The sequence below is a fragment of the Eubalaena glacialis genome, chromosome 3 (assembly GCF_028564815.1).
Source record: "Eubalaena glacialis isolate mEubGla1 chromosome 3, mEubGla1.1.hap2.+ XY, whole genome shotgun sequence".
Taxonomy (NCBI): Eukaryota; Metazoa; Chordata; class Mammalia; order Artiodactyla; family Balaenidae; genus Eubalaena; species Eubalaena glacialis.
The window spans coordinates 48,898,868-48,911,630 of NC_083718.1; the positions used below are offsets into that span (position 1 = coordinate 48,898,868).

The following is a 12,763-nucleotide window of genomic DNA, read 5'->3' on the forward strand; positions in this document are numbered from 1 at the left end:
TCCTTCAATATAAAACTAAATTAAGAAGAGTAGAACAACTTTACCATGCTGGCTGACATTCTTCTACAGAATTATCTTTCACTACACATCAAGGCAGGGCTCAAGCTCCATTAACTTGCTTCTCTAGAAAGAGTATAATTAGCGGAGCACCAAATTTATAAACTGATATGGCAACCCAAAATGCTAAACACACTTTTCAAACAGAAGCAAATTTTTCCCCATTGTTAGTTACTTCTATGTGCCATGTTATTTTTGAAACTTATGTGGCTACCAATAAGAAAAGAATTAGGGAAGCTTTGAACATATCTTGTACTTTTCATCAAGGCTAAAGTGCAAAATATCTCCATGTCTCTGGTATTTTAATAGGAAAAAACATAACACATAATAAAGGAACTGAGGTGACAGTAGAACTAACGCAAAAAAAGACTTCTTTAAATATACACTTGAAGACTACATAAGACCAATTTAATTTTTGTTTCTTCAATGAAATCTGTGAATGAACCAAGTTCTCACAGAACTTGAGATCTTGTTTGGTTCTCTTTCCCAGGATCAGAAATTCCAAAATTAGAGAGAAAAAAATGGAAGAAAATAACATTGCATGACAATGGACATTAAGTTCATAAAGAACTTTTTTTTAAAAAAATGAGATATTATGGAAGAAAACACCATGAAAATAATAATCCTATGAGAATTGTTTTTTACGCACAGTAAATTTGAGCCTTGGTCTTCATGAAGATACTACAGCTTATATAGAAAACTATAAATATACAAGACTCAAGGAAAAAAAGTCAAAATACATATTATTTAACATTCTGTAGGCCTAAAAAACTTTTGAGGGGAGGGGAAAGGACGGCCAACTGAATCTTCACTTAAGAATACAGAACTATGAAAAATTCCTGGGTCAAAAGCTCCAAGATGCTCCAAATGGAACCACACTTTGTGAAAACATACATCCTAGATATAGTTTTAAAAGGAAAGAAAAAGTACTGAATAACTGCAGTCCCTTCCAAAAAAGGATATCTTAAATTAAGGGGAAAAGATTCTAATAGTGTAAACGAATCTGGCTCAGAAAGAAAACTGAACAACATATCCAATGTTCTGTCCATAAAAGTAATGACGGTACATCTTTAATATTAAAGAAATAGGCTATAAAAAAGTTCATTCTCAGAATTGGTTTTAGTAAAAGCTCATTTGTGCTCCTTTGTGGGTGCATAATAAAGTTCCATGGGTTTGTTCACCTTCCAGTATTTCTCACTGACCAATTCCAAAGAAAAAGAGCCATTTAACACCTAAAACAAAACAAAACAAAACAAAACAAAAAAAAGAAAGAAAGAATTATGAAAACTGCTCAAAGCACAAAATTGTGAGATGGAACAAACAAAAAAGTCCATCTTAGCACAACACTGTAAAACAACTATACCCCAATTAAAAAAAAAGTCCATCTTAAAAAAAATCTTAAGATAAACTTGTTGTCACTTATACTATTCATAAAAGAACAAAGGATGTATCAAGTTAACTACCTGTTGCAATTTCTCCTTCTTCCAGGGTCTGTACCATTTTATTAGGCCCCACCCCACAACCTGCCACTCTCAGATGATCAATGTACTCCCAATTTCAACAGCCTATTATTTTAAATACTTACAGTGAACTGGCCACTGGCTGTTGCTATGTAAATGGTATACTGCTTCTCACTGGCTGTATCAAGGTTCATCTGGTTTGATTCTCCTTTGCTTCGAAGTTCTTCTAAAGCTAACCTCACAGCCAGATACTTGGATAAGTGATCAACAGTGGCATTACCTGAAGTCTTTATGTATCTGGAAAAATAAATCATTAAAACCTTAATTTCTAGATTAGTGGTAAACTATACATAAATTATAAAACTAATACATTTCTAAAAAGGTATATAAAATGTAAAATGTCTCAATTACTGACAAAATAATATCAGAAATTTATTCCTCTATTATCTAAAAATTTCTTATCGAAAAGGTACAGAAACAGGAGAAGTACAAGCTCACTATCTACCAGGCCATGAAAGCTCTACCTACCTTGCCATCCATAAAATATGACATAAAATGACAAGAATCAAATAGAAATAACACTGTACTGAGAGGAAAAAAAAGAACATACCCCTCAACCCCAATGATCAGAGTTTTGAGTCTACAGCAGCAAGAAGAATACTAAGAATATGAGCAAATTTCTTCTTGTCTAAGAATTAATAAATTTTAGGTTTTTAAGACTAAGCACTGAAGTGCTACTCGTTTTTTAAAGCATCGTATACCATTTACTCACTCACTCAACAAATATTTGATGCTTATATGCACTCAAGGGCAGGCTCTCTAGAGTTATATAGTGGTAAAGCAGCCATCCTGGCCAGCATGAATTTTAGATCCTACTGGCACCCTAGCATCATTGTTAAGAAATTTAAATGATCCTTTCTCCTCCTCTACCTAGAAGGGTCATTCCTTTCAGATATGCAACTGTGGGTGGGAAGCACATGAGGAAAGACAAAAACAACAATGCAGGCAGCCAAAATATCCAACCAAACCCTGGCAATCAATGGGATGACAAATATCACCCTTAATTCTTATCTAAAATTGCCTTTTAACTCCTTACATTCTAAATTCAGATAATCTGAAACTAACCCACACGCTTACCTTGTCTGTGCACTGTCATCTTTTTCCATAAGTGTGGGATGAGGCCTGAATACTAATTCAATTTCACTAGCACCATCCATTACTGGATCAATTGCCACTGTTGCATTGTTATTATCAAGCTCAAGCCCAGAATCATCAGATGTTTTGGTCCGTTTGTTACTAGGTCCTGCTTCCTGATTGCTATGTGTGGATGCATTACTACAGTGAGAACTGTCTCCATTGTCTTCTGCTCCACTACCATTTTCAATCTGTTGTTTCTTGCCTCGCTGTAATCTAGTTAAGGAAAACAAAACAAAAAACCGGGTTGCATGACATCTTCATTTAGGCCTTTTCAATGCATCAATTTTGAAGTATGTTTACTGAATTTACTAAATTCTAAGTTCCCTGGTGGCCTAGTCGTTAGGATTCCGGGCTTTTACTGCCATGGCCCGGGTTCAATCCCTGGTCGGGGAACTGAGATCCCACAAGCCACGCAGCGTGGCCAAAAAAAACAAAAAAACAAACAAAAAAAAACCCCAAAAACTAAATTCTAAAAACATCTTGATACCTGAATTTGCTCTAAGTTGAATAATGTCATTTATTTCCCACATGTCCCTGAAAGGTCTAGGGAACGTCACTCATACACAGGCAAACATTTGAATAAATTAAACAAATGTTTATATTCCCTTAAAAATTTTCTTTATTGATTATAGGAATTATTGACAAATACTTATATTTTGATAATTTCCTTTATTATGAGATTTTAAATCTAAAGAAAGGCATAATTCAATTATGAAAAATTTACAGTTCTGAGGGAAGATATTTATGCCTTTTTAATTAGAATTTCTTAAGGAAACAGGATTTAAGAGGAATGGTAAGCACTACCTGCCCGCTGCTGACCTCACCCAAAGTCTGCTAATGCAATGCAAAATTATTCCAACGCAGAAGATGAGATGGTATCTAAATATGGAGCATAAATACAGAAGCAGCTCTCTAACAAGCTCAAATACTAAAAACCAGTACTGGGCAAGGTACTTTGTGTATACACCTTATTTACCCATCAAAACAACTATCAAGGCAGTTAACGTTATTATCATTTTATAAGTGAGAAAAACCAATGAAACTGAGGTCCAAGGCCCATGGTTATAAGCTAGTAAGCACCAGAACCAGAGGAAGAACATGATACACATTCTTTCTACCATATGTATTGCCTCTCCAGCTGTATATACAAGAAAAAAGGAGGGAATATGTGATGAAAAAGAAATATGAAAGAACGACATGCACTTCTAAGAACAGTGTCATTACTACATTTTTATTGCCAGAACAAGGAAATAATAGCCCACTGTTTGGGAAAGATGCTCAAGAACTTTTTTTTTAAATTGAACTATAGTTGATTTACAATCCTGTGTTAGTTCTGGGTGTACAGTAAAGTAAGTTATACACACACATACATACATACATACATATGTATATACAATTCTTTTTCAGATTCTTTTCCATTATAGGTTATTACAAGATATTGAATATAGTTTCTTGTGCTATATACACTAAATCCTTGTTGTTTATCTATTTCATATATAGTGGTGCGTATCTGTTAAACCTATACTCCTCTAATTTATCCCTCCCCCTCCCCTTTTCCCCTTTGGTAAATATAAGTTTGTTCTCCATGTCCATGAGTCTGTTTTGTAAATAAGTTCATGTGTATTATTTTTTAGATTCCACATATAAGTGATATCATATAGTTGTCTTTCTCTGTCTGACTTACTTCACTCAGTATGATAATCTCCACTTTTGCTACGAATGACAGTATTTCATTTTTTATGGCTAATATTCCAGAGAGTGTGTGTGTGTGTGTGTGTGTGTGTGTGTGTGTGTATGTATCACACCTTCTTTATCCATTCATCTGTTATGGACACTTAGGTTGCTTCCATGTCTTGACTAATGTAAACAGTGCTACAATGAACATTGGGATGCATGTATCTTTTCGAATTAGTTTTCACCTTTTCTGGATATATGCCCCGGAGTGGGACTGCCGGATCATATAGTAACTCTATTTTTAGTTTTTTAAGGAACCTCCATACTGTTCTCCATAGTGGCTGCACCAATTTACATTTCCACCAACAGTGTAAGAGGGCTGGTTCCCTTTTCTCCACACCTTCTCCAGCATTTATTATTTGTAGACTTTTTGATGATGGCCATTCAGATCAGAGTAAGGTGATACCTCATTGTAGTTTTTATTTGCATTTCTCTAATCATCAGTGATGTTGAGCATCTTTTCATGTGCCTGCTCGCTACCTGTATGTCTTCTTTGGAGAAATGCCTATTTAGGTCTTCTGTCCATTTTTTGATTGGGTTGTTTGATTTTTGATACTGAGTTGTATGAGGTGTTTATATATTTTTGAAATTAAGCCCTTGTCAGTGTCATCATTTGCAACTATTTTCTCCCAGTCCGTACACTGCCTTTTTGTTTTGTTTATGGTTTCCTTTGCTGTGCAAAAGCTTATAAGTTTGATTAGGTCTCATTTGTTTACTTTTGCTTTTATTTATTTTGCCTTGGGAGACTGATCTAAAAAAATATTGCTATAATTTACATCAGAGAATGTTTTGCCTATACTCTCTTCTAGGAGTTTTATCGTGTCATGTCTTATATTTAAGTCGTTAAGACATTTTTAGTTTATTTTTGTGTATGGTGTGAAGGAATGTTCTAACTGCATTGATTTACATGTGGCTGTCCAGCTTTCCCAACACCACTTGCTAAAGAAACTCTTTTCTCCATTGTATATTCTTGCCTTCTTTGTCAAAGATTAGTTGACCACAGGTTGTGTGGGTTTATTTCTGGGCTCTTTATTCTGTTCCACTGATTTGTATGTCTGTTTTTGCACCAGTACCATGCTGTTTTCATAACTCTAGCTTTGTAGTCTTAACGGAAGTCTGGGAGGGTTATGCCTCCAGCTTTGTTCTTTTTCCTCAGGACTGCTTTGGCAATTCTAAGTCTTTTGTGGTTTGATATAAATTTTAGGATTATTTATTCTAGTTCTGTGAAAAATGTCATGGGTAATTTGATAGGGATAGCGTTAAATGTGTAGACTGCTTTGAGTAGTATGCCCATTTTAACAATATTAATTCTTCCAATTCAAGAACATGGGATGTCTTTCCATTTCTTTGAATCATCTTCTATTTCCTTTATCAATTTTATAGTTCTCAGCATATAGGTCTTTTACTTCCTTGGCTAAATTTATTCCTAGGGTTGTTTTTTTTTTTGACGCAATTTTAAACAGGATTGTTCTGTTTTGCTACTTTCTCTTTCTGATATTTCGTTGTTAGTGTAAATAAATGCAACAGATTTCTGTATATTAATCTTGTATCCTGCTACTCTGCTGAATTCATTTATTAGTTCTAATAGTTTTTGTGTGGAGTCTTTACGGTTTTCTATAGAGTATTATGTCATTTGCATATAATGATAATTTTACCTCTTCCCTTCCTATTTGGATACCCTCCCTCCCTCTCTTTCTTTTTTTTTTGACTGCTGTGGCTAGGACTTCCAATACCATGTTGAATAGAAGTGGTGAGAGTGAGCATCCTTGCTTAGGAAAGATGCTCAAGAACTTTTTTTTTTCCCAAGAAAATAAAATACTGTTTATGAAATCTATACAGCATTTCAAAATTAAGAGGGGGTGACTAATATGTTAATTGACAAAACTATGATTCAAAAATATATGAACACTGGGACTTCCCTGGTGGCACACTGGTTAAGAATCTGCCGGACAATGCAGGGGACACAGGTTCGATCCCTAGTCCTAGAAGATCTCACATGCCGCACAGCAACTAAGCCCGTGTGCCACAACTACTGAGCCTGCGCTCTAGAGCCCGCGAACCACAACTACTGAGCCTGCACACCACAACTACTGAAGCCCGCATGCCTAGAGCCCCTGCTCCGCAACAATAGAAGCCACCGCAACGAGAGAAGCCACCACAATGAGAAGCACGCACATTGCAATGAAGAGTAGCCCCCGCTCACCGCAACTAGAGAAAGCCTGCACGCAGCAACAAAGACCCAACGCAGCCAAAAATAAATAAATTTATAAAAAAAAAATAATGTGAACACATACAATGGAATATTAGTCTTAAAAAGGAAGGAAATTCTGCAGGTGCTACAACATGGATAAACTTTGAAGACATTAAGCCAATCACAGAAAGACAAATACTGTATGATTCCACATATATGAGGTATTTAAAGTAATCAAAATCACAGAAACACAAAGTAGAATGGTGGTTACCAGGAGCTGAGGAGAGGAGGAAGAAATGAGGAACTGTCGCTTAATGGGTACAGAGTTTGTTTTATAAGATGAAAAGAGTTCTGGAAATTGGTTGTACAACTGTGTGAATGTACTTACAATACTGCACTGTATATTTAAAAATGCTGAATATGGTAAATTTTATGTTTTTTATCATAATTTTCTACTGTGATACGAAAGACCAAAATAATGAAACAAACAAAAAACTCAACAGGGTTACTTGTCTAATGTATTTATTTTTACCTCACCCTTCTTTCCAAAGAACAGAGCTAGATTAATGTAATTTCAGGCAGCATTCACAAAATAATGTTCAGATAATGGAGGTAGATCAATAGCCTATCATATCCCGCATTTATCAAATCATAACCATAACACTACATACTGTTCTAGAGATAGCATTTCAAGAATTATACACCAACAAACTTGAATGTCATATGAGGAATAAAAGAAATTAGGAACGTAAATATTTAGCCTTTAGAGGAGCATATAAGAATGTATATTTATATGAAATTATCTGAGGACTAGTAGATAGAAGCAGAATCTGAAATAAGTATAGAATCCAACATAAGTATTTTGACAAAGACACATCAAGACTGCTACACACAAAAGACTAATTTTAATTCAATATAAGGGAAGAACTTTAAAAAAATATATATTCATACAAAACTATTTACTTATTTACTTTAAGCCAAACGTAGTTCTATGTACTGGTGTTATAAGAATCAATAATACACAGTCTCTACCCTCTTAGGGCTTATATTATTCTAGTGCAGCAAATAACACACACATGTTCAGAGAATGATAAGTGCTATGAAGAAAAATGAGGCAGAGAGGGTAAGAAAGTATGGAGTCCTGGGGTGGAAGACGGGAACTTAGCAGACACCTGAAGAATGAGTGTGTGCCATGTGGACTATCTAGAAGAAGAGGGTTCCTGAAAGAGAGAACAGTAAGTATAAAGGCCCTGAGGCAGAAACAAGCTTGCTAAGTCTCAAAAACAGCCAAGAAGCTTTAATAAAGTTATTAACAAATGAAAAAAGCTTCTATCACATATTCCCACCACTAGAAATGTTCAAGCAAAATCAAAGGTCTATCTATAAAGGATTTTACGAAGGGGATTCTTTCTCCTGGTAAAAGACTAAAAGTTTGCTCTTCAGAACCACTTCTGGAACCTTTAAAATACGAATGCCTGTACCCCAATCAAAGATTTTGATTTACTTAGTCTGGAGTGATACCTTTGAGGCCCTAGGATTTAAAAGCTTTCCAAGTGATTCTGATATTCAGCCAAGGTGAAAGCCACTAGATTGGGATGTGGCTTTATTGGTGGCTGGCTTTATTGGGATGTGGCTTTGGAAGATGCTGACTCTCCCTGAGGCCTAAACATATTAGGAGATGTCAGAGCAGAAAAGAGAACAGGGGTGAGGAAAGTGCTCAGATTATACAGGGTCTTGGAAGCTATCATTAAAGTCTTTTAACCTGAATGTGAATAGACGCTATTAGAGGCTTCAAAGCAAAGGAGAACTATGACCTGACTTCCAATTTATCACTCTGGCTGCTGTGCTGAGAACAGACAATGTGGAGGTAAGCATGGAAAGTTGAAAGACCAATTAGCAGGCTATTTCAACACTTTCAAATGAAAGATGGTGGTTGCCTAGACCAATCTGGATATATTATGGAAAAAGCTAAAAATATATTTATTCACAAACTGGAACACAGACTGGGAAAAAAAGAGAGAGGTTAAAGGTAACTCCGAAGTTTTTGGCTAAAGCAAGTAGGATGATGGAGTTGCCATCAACTAAAATGAGCAAGAATGAAGAGAAGTAGGGGATAAGAATTACAAGTTCAGTACTGAACATGTTAAGTCTGAGATAAGGAACAGCTAACGACATACAAAGGGAACCAGGAGAATATCGTCTCTTGAAAGCCAGCGGAAGAAAACCAGTCAAAGAGAAAAGAGAAATTAACTGTGTAAAATGCTGCTAAGTAAGATGAGATCTGAGAATCAGCAACTGGGTTTTGCAATGTGGAGGTCAATGGTAACTTCAACAAGGGTGATATGAGGCATGGGGATAAAGCCTGACTGGGGGAGTTCAAAATGGGACAGTAGAAGTATTGGCTATAGTAAGCACAGACAACTCTTTTAAAGAGAAGAGGAGAAATACAATGGTAAGTGGATGGAGAAGTGGGTATAAGAGAGGGTATTTGTTTTGTTTTGTTTTGTTTTAAGACTCTAGTACTTTAAATGGAATACTGTATTATGCCTAGAGACATATTTTATACCTTCCAGAAAAGGTAACCACACAGAACTACTATTTGTTACTGCATTTTATCTTTTTCAAAATGGAGGGTGTTAATTCAGTATTTAATAAATTATTTGGAAAAACGGCTGCCCTGCCTGCCCTTCTCTCCCATGTACCTGTTCATGGCCTGTATCTTCAGTCCTTCCTCGATGCTGTGACTGAGCGCTTGCTGATTATTGTGCTTGTTGATCCTGGCTAATACTCTTTCTTGATGAGCTTCATACTCATCACGACTTGGATAAATTTTGCTGATGAGTGCATCAAAGTTTGGGTCTGGTCTTAGTGATCTTTTGGAAACTAGCTTTTTCCGACAGGTAGGGCATTCTTTATTGCTAAATAAAAAGAGAGAAAAGAAAATGTAAATAATGCCAGTATCTTTGGGCTAAAGACAAAAATAGCCAGCTTCCAGATAATTATCATCTTTATTCCAATAGCTTTACTAAGTCACAGAAATTTAAACTGATTAACCTGACTTTCCTTGAATATCTGACTAGTGACTAAGCAAGATTTTTGAAACCTGAGACTCTCCATACTACTTGCCAATAGAGAAAAAACTAAATACTTCCCCATGATAAATTATATATAACCATTTTAGAAATAAAAATCTATCCCTTCCTAAATTTCCCGTTTCTGATATCCATGCTATACATGGAAAAACTATCCACTAATATATATTAATTTATACGTTATGAATTATTTTACTAAAATAGCATTCATCAAGATATTATTTTATATACTTAAGAAGTGAGAAAATCATGGTTTCATGCTTTGTAATTTCCTCAAAACAAAAACTCATCCTAAAAAGCTTCTAAAACTATACAAAATCAACTGTTTCAAAACAAAGATTCTCCAAAAATTAAAACCTAGACTGTAGATAAATTTCCAATTCTCAAACGAACACTTATAGAAAATGCATTTCTCAAAACCCACAGAGCACTACAACACTGACCTCGTATAATTTAAGTACCTGGCATAATTCATTTTAACATACCCACTTCTGAGGGCTGTGATAATGCAGTCTGCACAAAAACGATGTAAACACTCTTTTGTAGTCATGGTGTTCTTCAACATATCCAAACAAATTGGGCACATTAACTCACTGTGTAGACTTCGAGGTGAAACCACAATTTCCAAGCCATCCGTTATTGCCTCCTGTAAAAGCATCACTTTAAAATTAAATGCTACCTAATTTAAAAAAAAAAAATTATGGACAAGTTCAAACGTAAGAATATAGAAAATGACAAAAATGAACATCTATATACCCATCACCCAGTCACCATCACTGTCAACTCACAACCAATCTTGTTTTAGCTATAATCTCCTCCAACTCCCCTCAGCCCCAGCACCAAAGCATTATACAAATGCCCTTATTTTAATGCTAAAGATAACATATTATATATTTAAAAGATAACTAATGCTAAATTACGCTGGTATAGTAATAAAAAAAGCATTGAATATGGAATTAGATGGCTTAGGTTCTATTAGTTCTACAACTAGCTTTGTGACACTAAATAATTAGTTTTAACATTGTCTTCTTACCTGCAAAATGAGGAAGTTAAGCTACATGAACCCTAAAAATTCTTCCATCTGCAAAACTGCACCATTTTGATAATAAACTATACATTTCATGCCATCCATTAAAATTCAAATACAAGTATTCTCTATTTATACACAGCTTAACAGGATTTAATATTAAAATCACCTTTTGAACCTTAAAAAGTCTTGATCCACAGAGCAGTTTTATACAAAGTGGTCAGGTTCTCAAGCTAACCTACAAACTGATTTAAACCATAGCACCTCTGAAGTATAAAAAGTATTAGTATTTCTAATTGTCATGTCTAAAAACGTTTTCAGTGCGAAAATGCATTTGGAGTTCCAATGCAGAATTCAGGACAAACCTCCCAAATGCACAGATTAGTGACTCCTACTTTCTTTGCCACTACCACTACTCACCCTTCCCACAAGGTGGCACTGAGAACAAAGATTATGTAGCTCTAAAGGCACCAATACAGGCTCCTATGGATTGAGGAAAGAGGTCTAGTATGTGGCCACTGAAAAGGAAGATGCAGGTAGAATAAGGGGCTTCCCATATGTTACTGACACTTCCTGTCTCCACTGGCTCTCCATCGTACTTGTGTTTTCTCTATAGGGTCAAAGATTGATGACCCCACAAGGAAAGACATCGAAACTATAGATTTTGCCCATTATCAAGTATCCATTATGTTTCAACCTCTCTATATAAAGCACTTTCTGTATTTTACTTAGTTTAATATATACACAAACTTTTGATTTAGGAATTATAACCTCGATTTTATAAATCACACGGAGAGTATGATGATGATCCAACTAGTAATCAAGTCTGCTCCCCTCTTCCTCTTTAGAATTTGCCTAGCAAAATCTGAACCCTGGATAAACCATCCATCCATATTTTCCATGACTATACCTGTGCATCTGCATAGCACTGCAGGGGAAAGAAAGGGAGGAATCACACAACCAGACTGATATCACTAAAAACTCATTTTTCTTTTCACTACACTATTTTACAACTTTTCTTCTATCTGCAGACCTACCACCTAAATGTTCAATAGATTAATTACCTTTCCTCAAACTTCATTTAAAGAACTCTCGTTTTCTCTCTACCAAATCTTTATAAAGCATTTTCCTTTCTTCTTACAAGGAGAAAGTACACCTCTTCCTATCACATGTCCATTCCTTCCTACCTTCTCAAGTATATACCTCTTTGGATTATTCTATTTGATCTCAGACTTCAGCAATCTCTCCCTCTTCACTAAATCAGCCTAGATTAATATAGGGTTGCTGCATAGTGAAATGTGAATGATGAGCTTACAGCTGTGTGTAGAGGAGGGTAGGGTGAGGGTGGTTCCATCTCTCATCTTATTAACAAAACAAAATTTAAATAACTTCCCGATTCTATGTTGCCCTCAAGTTTTCACTCCATTTCTCTGCTTCTCTGCACAGCCAAACTTCTCTGAAACATTATCTATTCATTTTCACCTCCCCCTCCCCTTTAACACAGCAGAACCTACTCAAGTGAATCTACTCTGGTCAAGGTCACCAAGTATATACTGTCAACTCTAATGCTCACTTTTGTAATCTTCATCTTACTCATCCTCTCAGTAGTACTGAACACAGTAACTGCATCCTCCTTGAAACACTTTGTCCTATGTTTTGATCCCCTCACTTCATCTTCCATTTTTCCTTACTTTTCTTTAGCCGTTCCTTCTCAGTCTCCTTTGCTGGCTCCTTTTCCATTACTTAATTTCTAAATGTTGACGCTCCTCTGGATGAAGTTCCGGGCCTTCTGCTCATCTCTCTAGGTGCTCTGGCATTCTCATGCTTAAAATGTACTGACAAGTCCTAAAACTTTATATTTAGTCCAGACCCCTAGGTAGCATCTCTACTTGTCTTATAGGCATTTCAAACTGAAAATGACTTCAGTTTTAAGCATGTTTCTCTCCTTCAAACCTGTTCCTCTCCCAGTCTTTCCCATCTTCACCTTCTCAAAATAGTCTTCCCT

General features: G+C 35.7%; 1 protein-coding gene across 2 annotated transcripts in view; it reads right to left on the minus strand.

The window, feature by feature from the left end:
* Positions 1-394: 394 nt before the first annotated feature.
* RNF2 (ring finger protein 2) overlaps positions 395-12,763 on the minus strand; it is a 52,259-nt gene continuing 39,890 nt past the window's right edge. The window contains exons 3-7 of one of the 2 annotated variants that reach the window (XM_061185625.1): positions 10,217-10,410; positions 9,342-9,557; positions 2,655-2,927; positions 1,643-1,814; positions 395-1,289 (exon numbers count right to left, since the gene is read on the minus strand). In XM_061185625.1, coding sequence (XP_061041608.1) covers positions 1,188-1,289; positions 1,643-1,814; positions 2,655-2,927; positions 9,342-9,557; positions 10,217-10,410 — 957 coding nt within the window. In that variant the 3' untranslated portion in view covers positions 395-1,187. The remainder of the gene's footprint in view (positions 1,290-1,642; positions 1,815-2,654; positions 2,928-9,341; positions 9,558-10,216; positions 10,411-12,763) is intronic. The other variant, XM_061185626.1, reaches the window with a different exon arrangement.